General features: G+C 42.7%; 2 protein-coding genes across 5 annotated transcripts in view; both read left to right on the top strand.

Moving 5' to 3' along the window:
• The window catches only part of LOC142097386 (NXPE family member 4-like), a 175,505-nt gene that overhangs the window by 86,523 nt on the left and 61,823 nt on the right, over nucleotides 1-27,159 (top strand). The gene's annotated exons all lie outside the window — the stretch shown is intronic.
• Nucleotides 1-27,159, top strand: part of LOC142097384 (NXPE family member 2-like) — a 39,497-nt gene that overhangs the window by 4,383 nt on the left and 7,955 nt on the right. The window contains exons 1-4 of one of the 2 annotated variants that reach the window (XM_075179164.1): nucleotides 21,847-22,755; nucleotides 22,976-23,080; nucleotides 24,553-25,268; nucleotides 26,111-26,172. In XM_075179164.1, the coding sequence (XP_075035265.1) occupies nucleotides 22,684-22,755; nucleotides 22,976-23,080; nucleotides 24,553-25,268; nucleotides 26,111-26,172 (955 nt within the window). In that variant the 5' untranslated portion in view covers nucleotides 21,847-22,683. Of the gene's footprint in view, nucleotides 1-21,846; nucleotides 22,756-22,975; nucleotides 23,081-24,552; nucleotides 25,269-26,110; nucleotides 26,173-27,159 lie in introns of those variants that run through there. The other variant, XM_075179165.1, reaches the window with a different exon arrangement.

Genomic DNA, 27,159 nt, shown 5'->3' with positions numbered 1-27,159 from the left:
AAGTGACACTTTTTTTTGAAAAATCCTTCAAACCAGCCCAGATGTTAAATTGTTCTCGTCTGCCCCCTGTGTCTTCCCTGCTTCTTTTTTGGAAATTTAATTTTTTACGAGCAACAGCTTGAGAAAGTGAAGGAGGACACGTCGTCAAGCCGAGGCCCAGTTCAGCGGCCAACTTGCTGAGCAATAGCTCCTTGCAAAAGTTCACATCTCGCTCATTTACAAGTAAAGACTCAATGTAGGTTTTAAACCTTGGATCAAGCACAGTGGCCAAAACGTACTGATCCGAGTTCAAGATCTTAATAACTCGAGGATCATTGTGAAGCGAATTAAGTACTTGATCGACAAGGCCAACATACTTTGCTGAATTGCTTGCTTTCAGCTCCTCCTTCATTTTCTCAAGCTGCTTTTCCAATAGTCTAATTAAAGGAATGACTTGGCTCAAACTAGCAGAGTCTGCACTGACCTCACATGTCACAACTTCAAATGGTTTCAGCACCTTGCACAGCACTGAAAGGATTCCCCACTGTGCAAGAGTGAAATACATCCCCCCTCCTTTCCCAATGTCATGACTTGTGCAATATGCTTGGATGGCTTTGCGCTGTTCCTCCATCCTCTGAAGCATGTACAGGGTGGAATTCCACCGAGTTACCACCTCTTGCTTAAGTTGGTGGCAGGGCAAGTTAAACTGCTCTTGGAGCTGCTGTAATCTCCTACATGCTGTGGCTGAATGCCTGAAATGGCCTGAAATTTTACGGGCCACCGAAAGCATCTCCTGCACCTCACGGTTATTTCGTAGGAAGCTCTGCACCACCAAGTTGATGGTGTGAGCAAAACAGGGAATATGTTGGAAATCACCCAGCTGTAATGCTCGCACTATATTGTTGGCGTTATCTGAAATGACATACCCTGGGGAGAGTCCGAGTGGTATAAGCCATGCATCAATCACATCTCTCAGTTTGCGTAACAAATTGTCAGCCGTATGCCTGTTAGTGAAGCCGGTGATACAAAGAGTGGCCTGCCTGTGACAAATGTTACGTAGTGGTGTACATGCTGCTGCTGTTCCTGCTGGTGAAGGTGAATGACCAACCCAGTGGGCTGTCACAGTCATATAGTCTTTGGTTTGGCCACTTCCACTTGTCCACATATCTGTGGTTAAGTGAACAGTGGGCAGAATGGCATTTTTCAGCGCAATCTCTACATTTTTACACACTTTTTGGTATAGTTGTGGAATAGCTTTACGGGAGAAATGGTGTCGCGATGGAATTCTGTAACGCGGACACAAAACCTCAATTAACTGTGAAAAACCAGCTGCGTTTATTGTGGAGATTGGACGCAGATCTAACACTAACATTGCAGCCATGGCGTCTGTGATTCGCTTGGCGACTGGGTGACTGCTGTCATATTTGCTTCCCCTCGCAAATGATTGTTTCACAGTTAATTGCTGAAATGTAGGACTGCTCATTTTATTCACCTGCCTCTGGGATGACGATTCACCCCCAGCAGCAGCAACAGCAGCAGCAGGACTAACGCTTTCTTCAGAGGAATCAATAATAGTGCCGGAGTCATCCAGCCTTAAGTGGGATGCCGGGCTAACTCCGAGCGCTACTGAGGATATTGATGAGGATGGTGTGGTGGGTGTATTTTGTAGCCGTCGGTATGTCGGTGAGCGGAGGGTCTTAGCTGATGAGGGAGTGCTTGTATTCTTTTGGGAAGAACTTTCAGCTTTTCCCAACACTTTGCCATGAACTCTCGTTAAATGGCGTAACATAGACGAGGTTCCAAGATGGTTAAGGTCCCTCCCTCGACTGACTGTGGCTTCACATACACTACAAATGGCTATACAATTGTTGTCTGGATTTGGGTAGAAATAATTCCACACATAAGAAGTGGATTTTTTTGTTTTATGCCCAGGCATGACAATGGCCTTTTTCTTGTCACGTGCCAGAACTGCTGCCACTGGTGCAGGACTTACACAAACAACCTCATCCTCATCAACATCCTCATTAGCGCCCTCGTCGCCTACACAAATCTCCCCCTCATCCTCTTCTAATTCCAAAGTGGCATCCTCAATTTGGGTATCACCGGCTACACTCGGGCTATTAAGGCACACATCAGCAGAATGCTCACGATTAGACATCCCACTGTTGGATGGACTCTCCACAGGGATTGTTGTCATTTGTGAATCAGAGCAAATATTCTCCTGTAATGCCTCACTGGTATCTTGCAGCTCAGCTTTGACGCGTAACAGTAGTTGTGCACCAATTGTAGCCTGGGTAACTTTTTGGGATCTGCCACTAATAGCCAAAGGTGAAGGCCTCATTCTCTCTTTGCCACTGCGTGTGTAGAATGGCATGCTTGCAATTTTTTTTTTATCGTCACTTAACTTTTGCTCAGTTACACTTCTTTTTCGCTTCAATACAGTAAATTTTTTTTTGGTTTTTGTTTTTTGCACTAATTTGAAAACACTCTGTTGTTTGACATCGCCTTGGCCAGATGACGTACTGGGAACACTAACATCAGGACTGGTGACAGAACCTGGTTGCTCATTTAGATCATATGTGGACTGCTTTGAATCCATTCTGAGCGCAAACCACTGAGGAGTGCTAAAAATTATTGAGTAGATACTGCTGACAGATATGACTTTTGACAGCCAGAAATATTAATGCACAATTAGGGAGGACACCCCAAAAACACTGAGGAGTGCTAAAAATTATTGAGTAGATACTGCTGACAGATATGACTTTTGACAGCCAGAAATATTAATGCACAATTAGGGAGGACACCCCAAAAACACTGAGGAGTGCTAAAAATTATTGAGTAGATACTGCTGACAGATATGACTTTTGACAGCCAGAAATATTAATGCACAATTAGGGAGGACACCCCAAAAACACTGAGGAGTGCTAAAAATTATTGAGTAGATACTGCTGACAGATATGACTTTTGACAGCCAGAAATATTAATGCACAATTAGGGAGGACACCCCAAAAACACTGAGGAGTGCTAAAAATTATTGAGTAGATACTGCTGACAGATATGACTTTTGACAGCCAGAAATATTAATGCACAATTAGGGAGGACACCCCAAAAACACTGAGGAGTGCTAAAAATTATTGAGTAGATACTGCTGACAGATATGACTTTTGACAGCCAGAAATATTAATGCACAATTAGGGAGGACACCCCAAAAACACTGAGGAGTGCTAAAAATTATTGAGTAGATACTGCTGACAGATATGACTTTTGACAGCCAGAAATATTAATGCACAATTAGGGAGGACACCCCAAAAACACTGAGGAGTGCTAAAAATTATTGAGTAGATACTGCTGACAGATATGACTTTTGACAGCCAGAAATATTAATGCACAATTAGGGAGGACACCCCAAAAACACTGAGGAGTGCTAAAAATTATTGAGTAGATACTGCTGACAGATATGACTTTTGACAGCCAGAAATATTAATGCACAATTAGGGAGGACACCCCAAAAACACTGAGGAGTGCTAAAAATTATTGAGTAGATACTGCTGACAGATATGACTTTTGACAGCCAGAAATATTAATGCACAATTAGGGAGGACACCCCAAAAACACTGAGGAGTGCTAAAAATTATTGAGTAGATACTGCTGACAGATATGACTTTTGACAGCCAGAAATATTAATGCACAATTAGGGAGGACACCCCAAAAACACTGAGGAGTGCTAAAAATTATTGAGTAGATACTGCTGACAGATATGACTTTTGACAGCCAGAAATATTAATGCACAATTAGGGAGGACACCCCAAAAACACTGAGGAGTGCTAAAAATTATTGAGTAGATACTGCTGACAGATATGACTTTTGACAGCCAGAAATATTAATGCACAATTAGGGAGGACACCCCAAAAACACTGAGGAGTGCTAAAAATTATTGAGTAGATACTGCTGACAGATATGACTTTTGACAGCCAGAAATATTAATGCACAATTAGGGAGGACACCCCAAAAACACTGAGGAGTGCTAAAAATTATTGAGTAGATACTGCTGACAGATATGACTTTTGACAGCCAGAAATATTAATGCACAATTAGGGAGGACACCCCAAAAACACTGAGGAGTGCTAAAAATTATTGAGTAGATACTGCTGACAGATATGACTTTTGACAGCCAGAAATATTAATGCACAATTAGGGAGGACACCCCAAAAACACTGAGGAGTGCTAAAAATTATTGAGTAGATACTGCTGACAGATATGACTTTTGACAGCCAGAAATATTAATGCACAATTAGGGAGGACACCCCAAAAACACTGAGGAGTGCTAAAAATTATTGAGTAGATACTGCTGACAGATATGACTTTTGACAGCCAGAAATATTAATGCACAATTAGGGAGGACACCCCAAAAACACTGAGGAGTGCTAAAAATTATTGAGTAGATACTGCTGACAGATATGACTTTTGACAGCCAGAAATATTAATGCACAATTAGGGAGGACACCCCAAAAACACTGAGGAGTGCTAAAAATTATTGAGTAGATACTGCTGACAGATATGACTTTTGACAGCCAGAAATATTAATGCACAATTAGGGAGGACACCCCAAAAACACTGAGGAGTGCTAAAAATTATTGAGTAGATACTGCTGACAGATATGACTTTTGACAGCCAGAAATATTAATGCACAATTAGGGAGGACACCCCAAAAACACTGAGGAGTGCTAAAAATTATTGAGTAGATACTGCTGACAGATATGACTTTTGACAGCCAGAAATATTAATGCACAATTATGGGGGACACCCCAAAAACACTGAGGTGTGCTACAAATTATTGAGTAGATACTGCTGACAGATATGACTTTTGACAGCCAGAAATATTAATGCACAATTATGGGGGACACCCCAAAAGCGCTGGGGAGTGCCAAATATGAAGAAAAAATAATAAACCTCTATCCTCCTCTCTGCACTAGCGATTTTGGTTAGAGCAATTGCAAGAACAATATGGTATTCTCTGTCCCTGCTCTAATTAGCCTATGACTACACCCTGCTCTCTCCCTCTGTCAAATGGCGATGGATTGCTGTGGAGGCGTGTATTTATAAAGTTGAAGTATCGCGAGAACCGAGTCCCGAGATCCGACGACGTCACAATGACGTTCGGCCTCGATTTGGATTCGGAATGGGCGGGAGAGTACCGAGCTGCTCAGCTCGGTACTCGGATACCCAAAGTTCGGGTGGGTTCGGTTCTCGGAGAACCGGACCCGCCCATCTCTAGTTTATACACTGCTGTATGCAGATTTGTTTACTAAAGTTGTGTCACACACAGACACACCGACTAGGGTCAATTTGTTAGCAGCCAATTAACCTGCTAGTATGTTTTTGGAGTGTGGGAGGAAACCGGAGCACCCGGAGGAAACCCACGCAAACACGGGGAGAACATACAAACTCCACACAGATAAGGCCATGCTAGGGAATTGAACTCATGACCCCAGTGCAGTGAGACACAAGTGCTAACCACTGAGCCACTGTACTATAAACGATGGAACGATGTTGTGCCAATCCTGCAGTGTGTACGCACTCGCGACCAACAGCGTAGGCAGATCTCCGTGGAGTTTACAGAGTCACGATTGTTTCAGCCGATGGTTATGACCGATGAAGAGCACAGATCTGAAGAAAAACCGTGTAAAGTCGTGTATAGTGTGTACACATGAATGGGCATGCTGATTGGGGCTTGCAGTCATTGGTAAAATCGTTAAAGATATTGTATGGGCAGGATGGGGATATTTGTGTGTTCCTTGTGGATAGAGAGGTATTTGCAATTAGGGAGTGAAATATTTGTTGTTACCAGATAAAGTTGTAGAAAATGTCCATATTTAACTACAATTATAATGACTTCCGTTGCTCCATTAAGACACATTACATACAGTAGATGCATAATTTGGTGTATATAAATCAATGTGTCGCATGTAACATGTGAAGGGTGTGTTAATGTTTTTGCCGACCGTTTAACAATTGTGTGTAATTAAAGTCACAGGAAGTCACAGTATGTCTGTTAGATGTGTCATTAAATTGCCCATTTAGATGTGAGTCTATTTAGGTGTGTTTAACCTTTTGCATACAAATGCACTGCAGCTTTCTCTTGTTTTGCAAGAAAAATTACCTCTATATTGTATCATCGTACTCTCAAGAAGGAATAGCAAAGAAGCTTGCAAATATCACATAGCTCAGCTAAAAATATCTTTCTTTTAAAACATATGCTATATTCTGTATATGAAGGCAGCACGATGGCTAAGTGGTTAGCACTTCTGCCTTACAGCACTGGGGTCATGAGTTCAATTCCCGACCATGGCCTTATCTGTGTGGAGTTTCCTCTGGGTGCTCCGGTTTCCTCCCACACTCCAAAAACATACTGACGGCTTCCAATGTGTACAGGTGCTGAGTCCACTTTAAGACCACTATAAAAAAAATAAATGAAGAAATAAATGAAAAAAAGTAAACATAAATCAGATTATACAGTACAGAGTAACAGCAGCTACATTATTTAAAGTACAGTTGTAAATTATCACAATGCACTTCACAAGCACCGACTGACCTGTAGTTTGAATTGGCATAATAAGATTGTTTTTTTTATTTCATTTGCTGTAGAGAAAGGAGAGCTGTACAATATTGCCTCTCCTTAAATGTCAGAAGTGCTGCTTGCTCAGGAACTCACACAGATGATAAGTGCATTCTGCCATATTTCTGTGACAATTTATCCCACGTCCCAAGTCCCTGACTTAGATCAATAAGTGAAATGTTAAAACAATAAATACACAAAATCAGACTTTTTTATTAGGTCATTTATCCAGTTTTAATAACATATGTTTTAAAAATAAAAAACTTAAGGACCAGCATTTCATAAAGTATTGTAAAATTATCAGCCTGGCTACTTTCGCTGAACGGGAGCCTTCACCTCAAACGCGAGATTGTAGTACTGGTGTAGGTCAGTATAAAGTTCATGTTTATCACTGCCGCATATATAAATAGAGGGATCCTACAAGAATATTTTAAATAATTTAATTATCTTATTTTGTTAAGTGTGCCAGGGAATCCTCCTATCAGGAAGAGTTTGTCTTTGCAGATTTAGTTAAATATTATTAATAGAGGTGCAAAAGCGCAGCAACATTTTTACACAAATCAAATGTTATTGCGACATTGGCTATTTTACATGCAAAGCCATGAGGAACCTATTACTGACCATGAAAGCAGTGCTATCACTGCCAGTACCCCTATCGTTTGTCCACAATCAAAATTGCTCAATGAGGCCTTTAGGTTTGACCAAATATGTTATATTGGACCTAGGACAATTAAATAAGCAACTCTAGACTCCCATGGAGCGATCTATTATTTCTGGTATACAGTCCCTCACATTTAAGCTATCATTTAATGTTGATCATTTTCTCCAAGGTCCATGTTGTCTCCCTGAAATGGCATGATAGGAACACCATGCACATTCTCACTCACTCTCACAATTATTTCATTTTTTATTCTACTTTTCAATCCTCAGACAGTGGGAACGGCCATGGGCACCAGGTTGGATCAGAGCTTTGCCAACCTTTACATGAGGGCATTTTAGGACCAGTTACTTGGGGGTGGTCCATTCAGGTCGAACCTGGTGGTCCATGGCCGTTAAATTGATGATCTTTTTATTATTCGGGAAGGGGGTTTTGAATTGTCACTTTTTTTTGAACACTGATTCTTTAAATTTGAAATTCACTCACCAATCTTGTCACTGTTCAGCTAATTTCCTTGATGTCACTCTCTCGGTGTGTGTGGCGATAAAATTTTATCAACCAATTATAATAAACCAGTTGACTCAAGTACTTATCTCCATTATAACAGTAGTGATTTAAAACCATGTATTAAGAGCATCCAGTAGGGCCAAATTGTCACTCACCGGACCGTGAGTGCCTCTTCTCGGACTATTAGGAACCGTGGACGTCCTCTATCCTGAGGGACTGCGCATGCGCAGCCCTTTCCAAACCTTCAGTGTATGTTCCTTTAACTTAATTGGCAGATCAGGCAACCTCCCTATATTAAGCACCTGTGGTCAACACCACGTTGCCTGATCTTGGAGTCTCATTCCCTATGAGTCTCTGAAGGTGTTCCTGTGTTTCCTCGTTATTCAGCCCTGCTGATTCCTGTGGTTTCCAAACCACTTCTACCTCTGTGGTTTCCAAACCACTTCTACTCCTGTGGTTCCCATACCACTTCTACCATCAACTATATCATCGTGACTGTGAGCTGATTCCTATCCGCTGCCTCCGTGCACTACAGTCTTCTAACCACTTCAACTCTACTATGTATTATTGGGACTGTTAGCTGATTCCTATCCGCTGCCTCCGTGCACTTCAGTCTCCTATTCACTTCCATTCACCTGTTCCTGATTGTGACTGCCAGCTGATTCCTATCCGCTGCCTCCGTGCACTACAGTCTTCATCCTGCAACTCGTCTGTGTTTCATCATCGTGACTGCTGCTGATTCTTATCCGCTGCCTCTGTGCACTACAGTCTTCAACCTGCAACTCGTCTGTGTTTCATCATCGTGACTGCTGCTGATTCCTATCCGCTGCCTCCGTGCACTACAGTCTTCAACCTGCAACCCGTTTGTGTTTCATTGTGACTGTTTGGCTGATTCCTATCCGCTGCCTCTGGGCGCTTCAGTCTTCAGTTCTTGTCAACTCTCCCGTGTTTCCCTGAGTCTACTGCCTATGGTGCTACCCGCTATTCTCCGTGATCAACAGTTCCAGTTCAACTCTGCTCTCCTGTGTCCCATCGTTACTGCACCTGCTGGTTGCTATTGGCTACCTCCGTGTTCCCGCAGAGACCCGCTGTTACTACTCCTCAGCGCGACTTATTCATCTACTGCTGATCCGCTCTCCACGCTTTCCTGTGTTTCCCTGCTGGTCTACCTACCTGTGCGCTGCACCTACTAGACCACCGCTTCACCCATCCAGGGACTTCGCATCCTGCCGGCCTCCTGCCGTTCAGGTATCTCTGCACTCCTGTCTGACTGCCTTCTCCTGAACCACGGTATGCCTGCTTCTCATTGACTGTGCTGTGTATTGCATACCTTGCTGGACTGTGTTGGTTCTCCTCTGGAGTGTGCTATCCGCTGAGTCTATTGCCATCATTGACTGTGTTAACTTATGCTGGACTACTTCAAGAGACTTTTCTATATTGGCAGTATTGCTCAGTTATCTATACATTAATATTGTGCATATTACTGTGGTTCAAAGTCAAGGTGCCCGTGTATATCTTGTGTTGCAGTTTCTCCCCGTGCACCTCCTCACATATATATTCAGTGGTACAACTTGCTGAAGGCAGACCACTGATCCCTGTTTCCAGTATCACCTGTTCCATTATCCTCTCACATAGCAGTGGTACAACTTGCTATCGCAGACCACTGACTACCCGGATACCTCCACTTGGATTCCATTCCTTCACTCAGACAGCGGTACAACTTGCTACCCGCAGACCGCTGACTCTCATCACTCCCTCGTTTCTGTTGGACATTCCTCCTCACTATAGCAGTGGTACAACTTGCTACCGCAGACCACTGACTACTTTCACGTGTCCTTTGTCCATACAGTTCCTCGTGTATTACCACTTCCATATTGCCAGTGCTGCTAGTCATAGACTTTCCTGAGCATCTCATCAGCTGCTATTTCCTGTTCCGTGATCACCCTGCTACCAGAGTACCATATTACCACCTATACTGCTCTGGTAAGCCTATCACCTGGTGATCCCTGGGTAAAGACTCCTAGTGCCCGTGACAGTAAGATCAGGCCATGACAGACCCAGATACGGAACCTACCGCTAAAGAGATGCTGCAGCATCTGGTCAGCCGTGTGGAGCAACAGGATGCTCGCCAACAGCTGTTACTTCAATGTTACCAATCGTTAACCTCCCAAGGAACATCTGGACAGACTGTTACAGCTAATATTGAAGCTCCTGTGCTTTCCTCCGTTTCCCCAGTGCCATCCCAGGTGTCTACAGCTCCTACGCTTCACCTGCCTACTCCGTCAAAATATGACGGGGACCCCAAAACTTGTAGAGGTTTCCTTAACCAATGTTCAGTCCATTTTGAACTCCAACCTCAAAATTTTTCTACCCATCGTTCCAGAGTGGCCTATCTTATCTCATTGTTTTCCGGACAAGCCCTGGCTTGGGCCTCCCCTCTGTGGGAAAGAAACGATCCAATTCTACAAGATAGTGCCAAATTCATTTCCACGTTCCGAAGTGTGTTCGATGAACCAGGTCGTGTGACCTCCGCTGCTTCCAGCATTCTTCGTTTACGACAAGGCTCCAATACAGTAGGACAGTATGTCATTCAATTTAGGATCTTAGCCTCTGAACTTCAGTGGAATACTGAAGCATTAGTTGCCGCCTTCTGGCAGGGGCTCTCCGATAAAATTAAAGATGCACTGACTACCCAAGAGCTTCCTTCGTCACTAGAAGATTTGATCTCTCTTTGCCACCGTGTAGATATGAGATTTCGTGAAAGAGAGCCTGAGAAAACAACGGCTGTTAAAGCACCTCTTCGTTCAAATCCTCAATTTCGTCCAGCTCCATCCTCTGTGATTCCCATGGAGATAGGACGTTCCAAATTATCTTCAGAGGAGAGGAAACGAAGAGTAAAGAATAGACTCTGTATCTATTGTGCTGATTCCACGCATACGCTCAGCTCTTGCCCTAAGAGATCGGGAAATGCCAGGCCCTAACTAGTTCTGGAGAGGTGAAGTTAGGGTCCCTGGAGTCCTCTCCATTGTCTATGAAATCTAAAGTCTGCGCCTTTGATGTGACTATCTCCCTTGCTACCAAATCCTTTGAGTCACAGGCATTGATTGATTCCGGAGCAGCAGGAAATTTCATTTCTAAATCACTAGTGAATCAATGGTCCCTACCAGTGATCACTTTAAAAACACCCATTACTGTGACGGCTATAGATGGATCACGTCTCATCAATGGTCTCATCACCCAGAGTACGTCTCCAGTAACCCTTCAGATTGGTGTACTACACCATGAAGAAATTTCGTTTTTAATTCTTCCAGTTACGACAAGTCCGATTGTCTTAGGCCTTCCATGGCTTCAGTGTCACTCTCCCCAGATTGACTGGCGCACTCCTCAAGTTACGTCTTGGGGGTCTGAATGTCACCATCGTTGTCTTTCTCAAGTGACTCCTCTTAAAGTACAGCAATCTTCCATCACATCTTCCTCCCCGGGACTCCCTCCTCAGTATGCTTTATTTGCCGATGTGTTTGATAAAGCTCAGTCTGAACGTCTTCCTCCTCATCGTTCTTGGGATTGTCCGATCGACCTTCTACCTGGCAAGACTCCTCCCAGGGGCCGGGTCTATCCTCTCTCGTTGCCTGAAACTCAAGCCACATCTGAGTACATACAGGAGAATCTCCAGCGTGGCTTCATTCGACCTTCCACCTCTCCCGCTGGAGCTGGGTTCTTCTTCGTCAAAAAGAAGGATGGATCATTACGCCCTTGTATAGATTTTCGTGGACTCAACGCCATTACTATCAAGAATCGGTATCCCATTCCGCTGATCACTGAGCTATTTGATCGCATCAAGGGAGCTCGGATATTTACTAAGTTGGATCTTCGTGGTGCCTACAATTTAATTAGAATCCGTTCCGGTGATGAATGGAGGACCGCGTTTAACACCAGAGATGGGCATTACGAATATTTAGTAATGCCCTTCGGGCTGTGTAATGCCCCCGCTGTTTTCCAAGGTTTCATCAATGAGATCTTTCGGGACTTATTATATGTATGTGTCGTTGTCTACCTGGACGACATATTGATCTTCTCACAGGACCTGCCTTCTCATCACCAACATGTGGCAGAGGTCCTCTCCAGACTGCGGAAAAACTCATTGTTCTGTAAATTGGAAAAATGTTCATTCGAATTACCCCAGATTCCATTCTTGGGGTATATAGTTTCCGGAGTTGGCCTGAAGATGGATCCAGACAAAGTAAATGCTGTACTACATTGGCCTCAGCCAACTACTCTTCGTGCCATCCAGCGTTTTTTAGGTTTTGCCAATTACTATAGACGCTTCATTCAAGACTTCTCGTCCATTGCATCTCCTATTGTGGCCCTGACTCGTAAAGGGGCTAATACTAAGCAATGGTCATCTGAGGCTCTCCAAGCCTTCCAAATTCTCAAAGAGTCCTTCTCGTCTGCTCCCATTCTTCGACAGCCTGATGTGACACTTCCCTTCTTCCTAGAAGTAGATGCCTCTAATGTGGGCTTAGGAGCCATTCTCTCCCAACGCTCGGAGCAACAAAAATTACATCCTTGTGCCTTCTACTCTCGGGGTCTTCTGCCCGCCGAGAGAAATTACACTATCGGGGACAAGGAGTTGCTGGCCATCAAAGCTGCATTAGAGGAATGGAGATACTTGTTGGAAGGAGCTCGTCATCCGGTGACGATCTTCACAGATCATAAGAACTTGTCATATTTGCAATCTGCTCAATGCTTGAACCCTCGTCAAGCAAGATGGTCTCTTTTCTTTTCCCGTTTTGAATTAATTATAACCTTCAAACCAGCCGCTAAGAACAAGAAAGCTGACGCTCTATCTCGAGCTTTTGTGACGTCCTCTGATGTAGAAGAGGTTCCCAACCATGCTATTCTAGACCCCAAATGTATTTCTCTGGCTGCTTCATCCACCAAAATGCTACCATTTGGGAAGACCCTCGTGCCTCCTACCCTGAGGAGGAAAATCCTTTCGTGGTACCATGCCTCTCGTTTTTCTGGACACGCCGGTGAACATAAGACCTTTGAGATGCTCTCTCGAAGTTACTGGTGGCCTTCAATGAGGAGAGACGTCAAAGAGTTTATTGCTTCCTGTGATTTATGTTCTCAGTTCAAATCCTCCCGCAGAACTCCAGCAGGGTTGCTGCGACCACTACCCATTCCGTCCAAGCCTTGGACCCATATTAGTATGGATTTCGTTACTGATTTGCCACCAAGTAAGAATCACAATACTATTTGGGTAGTGGTAGACAGATTTTCGAAGATGGCTCATTTCGTCCCTCTGTCCGGTTTACCTTCTTCGTCTACTTTGGCTGAACACTTCATTAAAGAAATCTTCCGCATCCATGGATGTCCGTCTGAGATTGTGTCAGATAGAGGAGTACAATTCGTTTCCAGATTCTGGCGGGCCCTTTGTAAAACTTTGGGCATACGATTAGCTCTCTCATCGTCTTACCATCCGCAATCTAACGGACAAACGGAACGAGTCAATCAAGATCTTGAGACTTTTATTAGGATGTTTTCTTCAGCCAACCAAGACAACTGGGTAGAATTGCTCCCTTGGGCTGAATTCGCCCATAACAACATGTACCATGAGTCATCATCCAAAACTCCATTCTTTGTGGTCTACGGTCACCATCCGTCTTTTCCGGAATTTCCTGCCCTCCCACCCACCCAAGTTCCTGCTGTGGAGACTACTTGTCAGACCTTCAAAAATATCTGGTCTCAGGTCAAGACCTGTTTAAAGAAGACATCTAACAAATATAAGTCTTTCGCAGATAAGAAGAGGCGGGCTATTCCACCACTAAAAATTGGAGATCGGGTTTGGTTATCTACCAAAAATATTCGTTTGAAGGTTCCATCTATGAAATTCGCTCCTCGTTTTATTGGTCCATATAGGATCATTCAAGTTATCAATCCAGTATGCGTTAAACTTCTTCTTCCTAAGAATCTTCGGATTTCCAATGCCTTCCATGTGTCCTTACTCAAACCTCTCATTATCAACCGCTTCTCGACTCCTCCCTCAGCACCGCAGCCAGTTCAAGTTCATCAGGAGGAGGATTTCGAGATTACTGAGGTATTGGATGCAAAAATTTCGCGAGGAATCCTCCGTTTCCTCGTTCATTGGAAGGGCTTTGGTCCTGAAGAACGTTCATGGATCAAAGCTGAAGATCTTAATGCTCCTGCTCTTCTGAAGAAGTTTTATTCCAAAAATCCGGACAAGCCCGGTTCCAGGCGTTCTGTGCCCACCTTTAAAAGGGGGGGTACTGTCACTCACCGGACCGTGAGTGCCTCTTCTCGGACTATTAGGAACCGTGGACGTCCTCTATCCTGAGGGACTGCGCATGCGCAGCCCTTTCCAAACCTTCAGTGTATGTTCCTTTAACTTAATTGGCAGATCAGGCAACCTCCCTATATTAAGCACCTGTGGTCAACACCACGTTGCCTGATCTTGGAGTCTCATTCCCTATGAGTCTCTGAAGGTGTTCCTGTGTTTCCTCGTTATTCAGCCCTGCTGATTCCTGTGGTTTCCAAACCACTTCTACCTCTGTGGTTTCCAAACCACTTCTACTCCTGTGGTTCCCATACCACTTCTACCATCAACTATATCATCGTGACTGTGAGCTGATTCCTATCCGCTGCCTCCGTGCACTACAGTCTTCTAACCACTTCAACTCTACTATGTATTATTGGGACTGTTAGCTGATTCCTATCCGCTGCCTCCGTGCACTTCAGTCTCCTATTCACTTCCATTCACCTGTTCCTGATTGTGACTGCCAGCTGATTCCTATCCGCTGCCTCCGTGCACTACAGTCTTCATCCTGCAACTCGTCTGTGTTTCATCATCGTGACTGCTGCTGATTCTTATCCGCTGCCTCTGTGCACTACAGTCTTCAACCTGCAACTCGTCTGTGTTTCATCATCGTGACTGCTGCTGATTCCTATCCGCTGCCTCCGTGCACTACAGTCTTCAACCTGCAACCCGTTTGTGTTTCATTGTGACTGTTTGGCTGATTCCTATCCGCTGCCTCTGGGCGCTTCAGTCTTCAGTTCTTGTCAACTCTCCCGTGTTTCCCTGAGTCTACTGCCTATGGTGCTACCCGCTATTCTCCGTGATCAACAGTTCCAGTTCAACTCTGCTCTCCTGTGTCCCATCGTTACTGCACCTGCTGGTTGCTATTGGCTACCTCCGTGTTCCCGCAGAGACCCGCTGTTACTACTCCTCAGCGCGACTTATTCATCTACTGCTGATCCGCTCTCCACGCTTTCCTGTGTTTCCCTGCTGGTCTACCTACCTGTGCGCTGCACCTACTAGACCACCGCTTCACCCATCCAGGGACTTCGCATCCTGCCGGCCTCCTGCCGTTCAGGTATCTCTGCACTCCTGTCTGACTGCCTTCTCCTGAACCACGGTATGCCTGCTTCTCATTGACTGTGCTGTGTATTGCATACCTTGCTGGACTGTGTTGGTTCTCCTCTGGAGTGTGCTATCCGCTGAGTCTATTGCCATCATTGACTGTGTTAACTTATGCTGGACTACTTCAAGAGACTTTTCTATATTGGCAGTATTGCTCAGTTATCTATACATTAATATTGTGCATATTACTGTGGTTCAAAGTCAAGGTGCCCGTGTATATCTTGTGTTGCAGTTTCTCCCCGTGCACCTCCTCACATATATATTCAGTGGTACAACTTGCTGAAGGCAGACCACTGATCCCTGTTTCCAGTATCACCTGTTCCATTATCCTCTCACATAGCAGTGGTACAACTTGCTATCGCAGACCACTGACTACCCGGATACCTCCACTTGGATTCCATTCCTTCACTCAGACAGCGGTACAACTTGCTACCCGCAGACCGCTGACTCTCATCACTCCCTCGTTTCTGTTGGACATTCCTCCTCACTATAGCAGTGGTACAACTTGCTACCGCAGACCACTGACTACTTTCACGTGTCCTTTGTCCATACAGTTCCTCGTGTATTACCACTTCCATATTGCCAGTGCTGCTAGTCATAGACTTTCCTGAGCATCTCATCAGCTGCTATTTCCTGTTCCGTGATCACCCTGCTACCAGAGTACCATATTACCACCTATACTGCTCTGGTAAGCCTATCACCTGGTGATCCCTGGGTAAAGACTCCTAGTGCCCGTGACACAAATGAGTACACTTAGGCGCAATTGTACTCTGGATAAAGATTATCTGGTGCAAAGCAAATAATATGCAGCAGAATATCCTCCAGAGGGGTTGCCCTATTTCGTTAATAGAGGAAGGTAATAATCATGCACAAAAGCAAGAGAACTGTGAGCTATTGACCCCAAGAGAATTACCAGAATCTGTCTAAGTTCTAAAGCCGAGGGCTTGCTCCTTTATTTCCAAAACTCAACAGCAAATCCAATAAGATTAGGAATATTATTTCTGATAATTACAAAACTATTAAATCTGTTTTGAGCAGAATTTTGGAAGAAAACATAGAAAAAGGAATAATAATAATCTAAAGAATCTTCTCACTCCTAGTGTGATGAAACCATCAGTTACACCTAAGCCATATCCTGGCTGCCAGTAGGACCAACAGAATATGTCAGGTGCCACAAAAGCACATGCTTGACATGTGGGAATTGAGCACGAAATGTAAGATCTACAACCAATGGCTCAAAACACATGATTCCACATTTTATGCACTGAAATGGGGTTGGGCACAAATTAACGATGGCGATAAATCCGACACGCATGACACCTACAAAAAAAACCGATTGCAGAAAAAAGTGAATACAACATACACAGACTTACCTGAACACCGAAGCTCCAAATTTCCAACGGCACCGGCATGCTGACAGGCATTAATTCCGGAGACACAGCTCTCAGGCAGTATAGTTTGACGTGAGTGCGCCCTACATCCCTGTTAATATAAAGTGGCAATGTCTGGACCCCGCAGGTTAAGTGTTGAAAGCCTTATCCTGCGGCGTCCGGTGCCATCGGAAATCGGGAGCTTCGGTGTTGAGGTAAGTCTGTGTATGTTGCGTTAGTTTTTGTGGAATCGTTTCTTTTTGCAGGTGTCTTTCAAGTCAGATTTATCGTCATCGTTAATACGATTACCACCGCTGAAATGTCCATGTGGACGTCAGTATGTTAGCCCACTAAGAGGTGGAGAAACGCGTCAGTTGACGTTATAGTGTGCAAGCTTGACCAACATCTCCAGGTCATCATTTAATAGTGTTTATATTTGCCTGTGGAACTGACACTGTACGGATTGTCCAGCTTTATTGAAACCGAGTGCTTCTTTCCTGGGACTAAGGTACAGCAAATAATTCATTCTTAGTCTGTTAAGAGAACTTAGCTCATGGCTTCCAACTGTTGCCAAACCCATTGAATCTGTCATCTTTTGTATGAACTGTAGGATTAGTCTCTAATGTGAACATTTGCTACGTAATAAAATATCAACTTATCCTGGCTGTACAAAGGAGGCTGACATTCGTATTGTTTAAAACACAAAGTTTGGAATACCAAATATACTTATTTACGGGGATTGATATCTCTAAGTGTCCGAACAATCGCAATATGAACAATTTATGAGTATGATGAAGCTGGATGAAATTTTAAAACCTTTTGAACATGATTTTTTACTTTTATACTTACCAGATTAAGCAGAATTTTTGTATGTTACTGTAGTTTTTATTGGGTTTAATTTATTTTAATTTGGAATTATAATAAATATGAAATGTGTTTTTCACTTTAACTTGCGCTCTTCTATATGTTGATTTGTTATTTTTTAATGCATATAAGTTACAGTATCTACTAATGTTGTAACAGTGGTGAGAAAACAACCTGTATACACCCGTTAGCGCCTAATTGTTTTATGTGTTTATCACACAGTACCCACCTTCCCATGGCTCAGGGCAACCTAGCTTCGGGTGCTGGAAACACATACAATTTCCAGCAAAGCATTGGTATCCATCTGTGCACTACTAGCCTCTGCCACCAATGAAAAACCTCAGTCACATTCTCCTGAAACCTTCTAGTGCAAAAACATGAAAAAGGTAAAACAACTTTGGTGAGACTTATGTTAAACAGATGTTAAGTTCCTCAGGTACTTTTTTGCCGCCCCCCCAAACCACTCGAAGTAGTCACCTGTGAAGTGAGTACAGACACTGTTATCTAGAGTCAAGTGATTCCCCTATTAGACTTTTGGCATTGCAGCTAGAGAAATTGAAGGAGGAGATGAAACAAAGCAATTCCGCTAACTATGTTGGACTTGTAAATCAAGTACTTTATTCACTTCGCCAGGATCCAAGAGTTATCAACATTTTGAAATCGGATCACTACATTTTGGCAACTGTGCATGATCCTAGGTTTAAGAGCTATGTCTTCTCTTTACTTCCAACTGACCCAAATCTTAAAAGATGCAATGAGCTCCTGGTCAGCAAGCTGACAGCTCAAGTGGTACATGACACAATGGTGTCTCCTCCTTCAGTTTCTCTGGCAACTGCTGCTAGGAAAAAAGTTAGCTTTCCCAAGACACCCAGTGGTGATGCAGATGAGTCAGCACAACATTCTAAAAGAATTGCCCAAAAATCGTGACAGCTCTGCCGTAAAATTAACTACAATTTCCAAGAGAAAGGCCATTACCGGCAATGACATCAAAGTACAGTGAGTTCTGTAATGGTGGATTCCAGCGGGGATGAATTAGTAGAGGGATTAGTATCATCATGACTGGTGCCAGCAGCTACTTGGTGCTCCTGGTCTTATGTGGACTGATGTGAATCCATATTGATGGCACAGAGCAATGTGACTGGAGACTGGAGAGTGACAAGAATACTGCTACCCCTGTTTCTGTGTGACCAATGACACTGAGACTGGAAAGTGACAAGAACACTCTTTCCTGTTTCTGTATGAGCAATTGCACACTGCTATGTCACTGGAGACTGATAAGAAGACCACTGCCACCCCTCTTGATTCTAGAGAGTAACAAAGACACTGCCACCCCTCCTGCTTCTATATGAGCAATGGCACAGAGCAATGTCACTGGAGATTTATAAGAGCACTACCACCCCTTCTGTTTCTGTATGAGCAATGGCACAGTACAATGTCACTGGAGATTGCCAAGAACACTGACACCCCTCCTCTTTCTGTTTTATCTATGATACTGGCCAACTGCACTGGAGACGACCAAGAACACTACTACCTCTTCTGTGTCTGCCTCTGAAATGGCGCCGGATCTCCGTGGAAGGTGGTACTTATAGAATCCAAAACTCACAAGATCCAACGATGCAACAATGACGTTTTCCTCATTTTCAGTTCTGAGGGTGTGCAAAAGTACCGAGCTGAGCCTCGGATCTGAGATGTTCTGGTGGGCTGGGTTTTTGGAAAACATCTCTAATTTTAACTGGGTATTATATAGTTTTAAGTGTTGTATTATATGCAATTCTTCTGCTTTACTTGTGTCAATTCCTTTACCTAGATTAGCACCCCACACATTTTGTGACTAACAAATTCTTCTTGTTATGACTATATAATATATATCTTTTTCATTGAGCAGATGTTTTTATTTTGTTATATAGACTATCTACGGTGGTTCACAATACTCTGGTTGAGGTGGGAAAGATTTGGGTTCTTGAAAGCCAGAACATCTAAGGTCTGATTCGTTAAGCAGCGTAAAATGGCGATACATTGCGTATTGTACACACAATTTCCTAGCGTAAGCCCAGAACTGGACCATAAGGCAGACAACGAAGAAACGTCCAATTAATCTTCGCATACCCAATGATTGTGCGTTTTTAACAAAAACAAAAGAAAAAACATGCATTGCGTTCGTTATGTGTTTATTAATGAATCAGGCCCATAAGGTCTGACCTTGTGACCATTTAGAAAGATTTCATTATTTATAGATTCATTGTTCTAATCCTGGATTATTCTCACTTTTTTCTTTGCACTCCCTTGGATTGTGGATGTTATTCTGGGTAGTTTCATACCATAATGATGTGGTTCTAAGTCTGTGGTTCAATGTAATGTCAATGCTGGCTATAAAATCCAACTTTAAACTTTAGTGACTTTGGATGGCTGCAGGATAGAATCCCACTGTAAGTGACATATAAAAGAAGAAATATTAAAGTTTTAACGCCATGCAGATTAACCTTCTTGTTTCCTACTTCTGTATGCAGAGAAAATGAACAATGGAAATTTTGTGCTTTGATCTGATTATTGGAACATGTGACATGTGAACGTGTCTTTTATTTCCCTACCCCTCACACAAACATATACCATAAATGGTGTGCTAAAAACTGAGCTAAACTTAGGAGATCTGTGATACCTATACATGTCTATGGTAAACACAAATAAGGTCAATTGCAAAACTACAAAGGCCCAGAACTTTCCTATTTGCGTAAATGCATCTAATTGGCTGTCTAGCGTGTTCAAAAGTGTAATCCATTCTTCGTAGTTGACCCTAGAAAATCAATATACGACTACTCTTGCGGTATAACCAGTCTGACTTGGAAATTAAATATACTGTAGGCACGTATTAGCACAAAACAGCATTGTACTGCTTTTTTTTGCTGTTATAAATTACCTTAAGTGTCTGTGTTCATGTAGAAATGAATGACTCTATTCATATAGCCCCACTAGGGACATTATATATTATCAAAAATACAGTATAGAGAGAGAAAGAGAGATACAATAGGGGAGGAATAACAGTGCATTGATAGGTGTAGACAAAAACTGAAGGAAGATATTTCTGCCCTACTTAGATTTTTGGGGCATCAGAGACAGTAGATGACAATTTAGTGCATATATCAAATAGAACCACTAGGGTTAAAGGGCAGATGAATGATTAAAGGGTTTTTAGAATGCTCTATTGAAAGGATTGGTGCTTTCTTCACCCAATTGCTCCAAAAAAGTACATAAAAACACAGAAAAAGTGCATAGGGGTGCAGAACTTCAGGCCCCCTTCGAAAGAGGAAAGAAACCTTTATCCCCGACCCCACTGGAACCAAAAGGTCCATCAGGGTACAAGGGTCTTCAGACGCCGCTTCACCGCAAGAGTAGGGAGGTCCTTTTTGCCCTGGGGTCTGCCAACAATGCTTGGCATAGGGCACCGAATCTTCTGAAGGAAGGGGGGGGGACCTCTAAGAATTCACGTATCAGCAGATGTGAGTAATGAGGCTAATCCAGGCATTGTCTCTTAGCCAGAGCGTTGGTTTATTGAATACAGGATACATGTTTGTATATATAGTAAACAAGCTTGTGGAACCAGGATAATGGACAAGGAATTATACACTGCACATCAGTGCAGCACTACGGCACATATACGCAGTATAGAGCAAGTATTGCACATGCCCAGTAAACGCCCCAGACGAACCAGATGTCACCGCAGGTACCAAACCACTGGAGACAAATGGGCGCTGCGTGCTATCTGAACGCCTCAGGGCCACACAACCCATTCCCTAGATTAAGGGCCTCCACACCCCGACAATCTGTGGCAAAATACAAAAATAAAAACTGCAGGTGACGGACAAAAAGGTGAATAATAAATAGGTACCATATGGTCATGGCCCCAGTTGAATGGCCGGTTAAATATAGAAATTCAGAATATAAAGATAGACATTCACAGAGCTAATAAACAATTTATCTTTATCTTTATATTCTGTATGTTTTTCCTTGAGAACAATTGGGTGGGACCCTCATTGATATAGGCATTGGCTGCAGATCATTTTGTGTGTGGTTATTTACTACCAAATTTATCTGTAAATATAAAAATTCTCCAGCACCGCCAAAAGACCAGGGCAAAGGAGAGGGTGCAGCAAAAGAAAATGTAGAAAAAAGTATGCTGTGCCCTCCTCTGTCAGTGGGGTCTGCCATCCCCCAGTGATTATCAGGCACCCCTGGATCGCCACAACAGTGGCACATAGATCCAGAGAAGACCAAGGTACCCTGTCCATGATCAGAGGGCGCTGTCATACCCTCCTAGGAAAGAACTACGCTCGATCATGGCCAAAAGGCTGACAGATGTAGTGGAGGAGCTGTAGGTTCAGTGATATAAAGTATATACAAACCTGTGTGTGTTCTGAGGTAGAACGTGTGTTATTGTGTGTGTTCTGTGTTAGAATGTGTGTCATAGTGTGTGTTCTGAGGTAGAACGTGTGTCATTGTGTGTGTTCTGAGGTAGAATGTGTGTCATTGTGTGTGTTCTGAGGTAGAATGTGTGTTATTGTGTGTGTTGTGAGGTAGAATGTGTGTTATTGTGTGTGTTCTGAGGTAGAATGTGTGTCATTGTGTGTGTTCTGAGGTAGAATGTGTGTTATTGCGTGTGTTCTGAGGTAGAACGTGTGTTATTGCGTGTGTTCTGAGGTAGAATGTGTGTCATTGTGTGTGTTCTGAGGTAGAATGTGTGTCATTGTGTGTGTTCTGAGGTAGAACGTGTGTCATTGTGTGTGTTCTGAGGTAGAATGTGTGTTACTGTGTGTGTTCTGAGGTAGAATGTGTGTCATTGTGTGTGTTCTGAGGTAGAATGTGTGTTATTGTGTGTGTTCTGAGGTAGAACGTGTGTCATTGTGTGTGTTCTGAGGTAAAATGTGTGTTATTGTGTGTGTTCTGAGGTAGAATGTGTGTTATTGTGTGTGTTCTGAGGTAGAATGTGTGTCATTGTGTGTGTTCTGAGGTAGAATGTGTGTTATTGTGTGTGTTCTGAGGTAGAACGTGTGTCATTGTGTGTGGTCTGAGGTAGAATGTGTGTTATTGTGTATATGTAGTGTTAGCGAGAGTGTCAATGTTAGTTGCCATTTCCTAGGAAAATTGAGACCGCACAGCTCGTCCCTTTCTACAACATATTAAGTACATGTTGTATGTTTAATTAATCATCAATTATTTCTTTATATCTTTTCCTTTTGCTGGATGCTCATTTCTAATGCCAGTGACTTTAAACAGTTCTGAAACAAAGATGGCTCCTGCCTTTGTCATCTCACAGACGAATGAACAGGTAATGACAGAATTGGCGGATACGTACCTTGATGAATCAGGCCCTGTTTTTATGTGGGTGTGCTACACATAAGCCGTTTTGTGGGTGAACCAGTATTCAGCCTATCAATTTACTAGAAATTTGTAACATTATTGAGGCATGAGGCACCCATTAACCACCATGATTGAGACAGATTGTAAATTCAGAATATACATAAGAGCTGCTTTGTTTCCTAATCCAGGAGATTTCTGCACGACATAAAATGAAGATATCTTTGAGATCGCTGTTGGCTGTGGCAGTCATAACCTCCATACTTTTCCTGGCAATTCATCAGAATAAAGTGCAGGTAAAAACAATCCAAATTTAAAGATGGATCCTCTCTTTTCCCATTATGCTGTTTGTTCAAGTATTTAAAGGGGTTGATCTAGCCCGGCCAATCACATAATTTGAAGCCATCGTCGGAAGGTGTTTTTGGACGGTAAAGGTATCATGTAATTCGATGTGAGTTGATCACATGGTACTCACATCCAATCAAATTCTAACTTTTTTGGCCAAGAAAACCTCCTTCTTACTCGTATCGCCCAGTAGATGGTGTTGAATGATGTGATCACCCGGGGATAGTGCAACCCTTTTCTCATGAAATATTAACTGTAATATGTTGTGGATTTTGCTAAAGAATCCTACGTATACATATAAATATATATATATATATATATATATATATATATATATATATATATATATATAAAAAATAGTTTTGCTTTCCTAAGATATTTCATTTTTCTCACAATTATTTAGCGTTGTATTACAATATGCATTCATGGCATGTTTCTGAAGCCAATAAATACTGCCCAGCTATAAAAGCGTTCACAGGTACCTAACTGCTAGTAGGTGTTGGGTTAATGGAAGGGTAATGTTTGGCAGCAGATCGGTCTGCAGGTAGAGGGATGGTGAGCAGTCAGGAAGAAAACATACAAAGCTGGAGACATTAAGAAGACAAACATCTCCTAAATCACTTCCACCTTGTGGAAGGGATAGGTGCACTTTAAAGATAAGATACATTTAAATTATAACGTGACATCAATAAAGAAATAAAAAAGCAATTATGTTCACTTGCTATTGAACTTCACACTTTGTTTGAATAGAGTCAATGTTTAATTCCATTCCTTTGACCTGCACATGCAATCATTGCACTCGTGGCTTGTTTGGCTTGTCGCCCTGGCTCAGCCTGAATAGGTTCTGGGAGCTGCTTTATATCATCATAAGTGACTAGTACATTGTGCTACATACAATAAACTATCAATCTTACCATGCCCTAACTTTGGCTTCCATTTGTTGAATGAATTATTTGAATATAATCTAAGCAACTACAGTATTGGCCATTGCTTGACAAGGATTAACCATTTACACATGCTTGGTTACCAAGTCAACAATATACCCTTTGTGTGCAGGTGGTTTTGTGGGTCACAGAAAACAACAGTGTGCGGTGAGAGCAAAGCCGATTCCATGACAATACAATGCTTGTTCTGACCAACTATTTTTGAAAAAGAAAATAGGTGTTGTATGCTGGCTACATGTGCTGAAGATGCTGGTCAGGCAACAAAAGAGAAGTGTATTGCAAGTCTGTGTCATTGACACTCTTAAATTAAGAAATAGAAAGGATTTTCTTACTTTAATAGCAATGTTACTTGACAGGCTGGACATAACTTTATGACTCACCAAATGAAGTTATTGCAGCACATTTCATGAGGTTTTAGAACATATGAAGCTATATTGGGTCTTTATTTAAGTATTTAAAGCATTTCATTGCTTTTTCAGATCCCTAAAATAAACATGCTGCAATTGTGTAACTGTCAATCAAAAAAGGAATCATGTGGCACAATCTCGACCCCCAGCCCAATGGGAACAGATGAGAGAATTGAAGAAATATTCAGCAGGATGGACAAGCTCATTCCTAAGATCAGTATAGGTGACAGTGATGAGGCAACTAGTGCAGAAGAAACCAAGGCCACAATCATTGACCCAAAGGATCATTATTGCATCGGAGATCAGCTACATGTAAAAGTAGAGGCTTATGATTATTCCGGTAACAGGAAATCTTACGGGGGAGACTATTTAAGGGCTAGAATATATTCACCCGCTACAAACAGCAGTGCAAGTGGAAGCATTGTGGATAATAATGATGGTACCTACTCAATAAAATTCACATTATTCTGGGAGGGAATGGTGCACCTATCTATATTACTAATGCACCCAAGCGAGGCCGTCTCCGCCTTGTGGAGAGGAAGGAACCAGGGCTTTGCAAATATTAAGTACACTGGGAATTTTACCAGTGCCACAGAGTATGTGAACAGCGACTGTGGCTTTCAGCTGGACACGGAGAGAGAGGTCTGCCGGTACGTGGACAAAAGAGACAGAGAGGCTTTCTACTGCATTAAGCCAAAAGATTTCCCTTGCGAGACCCTGACCCACATGAATTCTGTCAACCGGGATCATTCGTATCTTACAGCGGCGGAACAGCTGCTGCTTAACAGGTATGGTCCAATATTACAAACTTATATTGTACACAGGATTAGGAACAGACCAGAGGTGATAAAACTTTGTTCCTCTTAAAAAGAGGACAAAGAAACATTACTAAAGTGAAGTCAGAATACTGGGAAAGAATACAATTGCATCAGTCTCTGCTGGAAGGAAAACTTTCTGTTGACAACAGAGAGAGTTGAAGGAAAGTGAAACCAGCCAAGGCCTATTAACATTTTATGCCTCGGGTCCATATTGCCCATAATCCACTAACGACTAGTGGCCTGTAAATCTGTGGTGGATCCGCCACCACTGCAGGGGTCTGGAGGTCATTGGGGCACAGTGCTGCTGGGTCACCCTCCAGTGGCCCCCACTCTAAACATGCACCCATCTGGCTCGCATGCAGTGAAGCACAAGTCGGGCATCTCTGTGCATGCCCCGGAGCTGACCATGTGCAGAAGTGGCTCCAGCTTTACTCTTCTGAGAGGAGAGTGGATGCCCAGAAGATTGGCATCGTATTGCCAGGCCCTGCCACAAATTTTGCATTGGAGACCGGTGATGTAGTGTTCTGCCCGTGTTGGACATCGCATACATATACTTTGTGAATCTTAAAAATATTCATTCCCCCACCCCCTTATTAATCACCTGAAGGCCTGTAGATCTATGTGGCACAAGTGGCTGTGGACACCACCAATAGGTGGGAATTGATGCAAACACTGTTCACTCTGAACTCTGTTATCTAGACATTACAGTGTTCTTAAAATTCTTCAGTAGATTGTGAACCTAAAGTAACGTTGTACGCAATGCACTGTTAGATAATTATAATAATGCCTAAAATTATAATTCTGTATTTTAGGTCTAATGTTGGTTTGGACATATTCAAGCATTTAAAGCCTTTCAATGTTGTCAGCTGTGGCAGTAAGTATTTTTTACATAAATGCATTATTGTTATTTTCCCTTAATAATCAGGCACGAAAATGTATATTGTAATGTAATCTCAACGTGTGTTTTACTAAATGACAAGAGTCTGAACCTATGCAAGTGTCAATAATCTTTTGAAATTAGCCAGAAAGTGATAGATAAGCATCTCTGAGGAGTTTCTTTGGTATGCAGAGGATGTGGACCTGACCAGCCAAGCCGAACGAGCAGAAGTGAGAACTCAGACCCCGTAAAGATTCCCAATCTCAGGACATCCCTAGCTCACTTTGAAAGCCCTGTGACATTGTGGAGATCAAACTGTCCTTATTGACAGCTAACTTCCAAAGGTGGGGGGTTAGAGCTATGTGGAAAAAATGTTTAAAACCTTCTGCTTTAGACATCACATTGTTCATTTTCATGAGGGGGGTCTATCAAGACTGAAATGTCTCATATTTCTTAGATTGTGTTCCCTCACACACGAAAAGTCTTAATTAGTAAGTAGTGACTCTGGTATTATTTCCTATTTTATTTACTGAAACGTATATGTGCAACTTACTGTATGTCTTGTTATTAACTTTTTTGTAACTAAGCCTTCGAAACATTTTTCAGATTAAAATAAATTTAATTTAGCGTATCCTCCGTGATTCTTTGTGAACTTACGAAGCCCAGGGAGGCTCATGCTACATGTGTATGTCATTTAAGTGTGAAACATTATTAAGTGGTTTTGGTGAACGTAAGGACACCATAGTAAATCCTTTGTGGTGGCAAAAAAGGTGTATTCATTGCTAAGTGACTAAGGTGACGCCAGTCATGGCCAGCTGTTCAGATTGCTGTATATGAGCAGGCTGGACGTTCGTGACACCAACTTCTTTAGAATAATACCATAAAGTCAACAAATGCACCTGATTCTACAGTATGTCTACCACCAGTAAAGCACTGAGAAACTGGTGTCTTACGACAAGTGATGCTCAATGTCGGAAACAGGAG

This window comes from Mixophyes fleayi, chromosome 7 (assembly GCF_038048845.1).
Source record: "Mixophyes fleayi isolate aMixFle1 chromosome 7, aMixFle1.hap1, whole genome shotgun sequence".
In the NCBI taxonomy this organism is placed as follows: domain Eukaryota; kingdom Metazoa; phylum Chordata; class Amphibia; order Anura; family Limnodynastidae; genus Mixophyes; species Mixophyes fleayi.
This window is presented reverse-complemented; position numbering and strand designations above follow the sequence as displayed.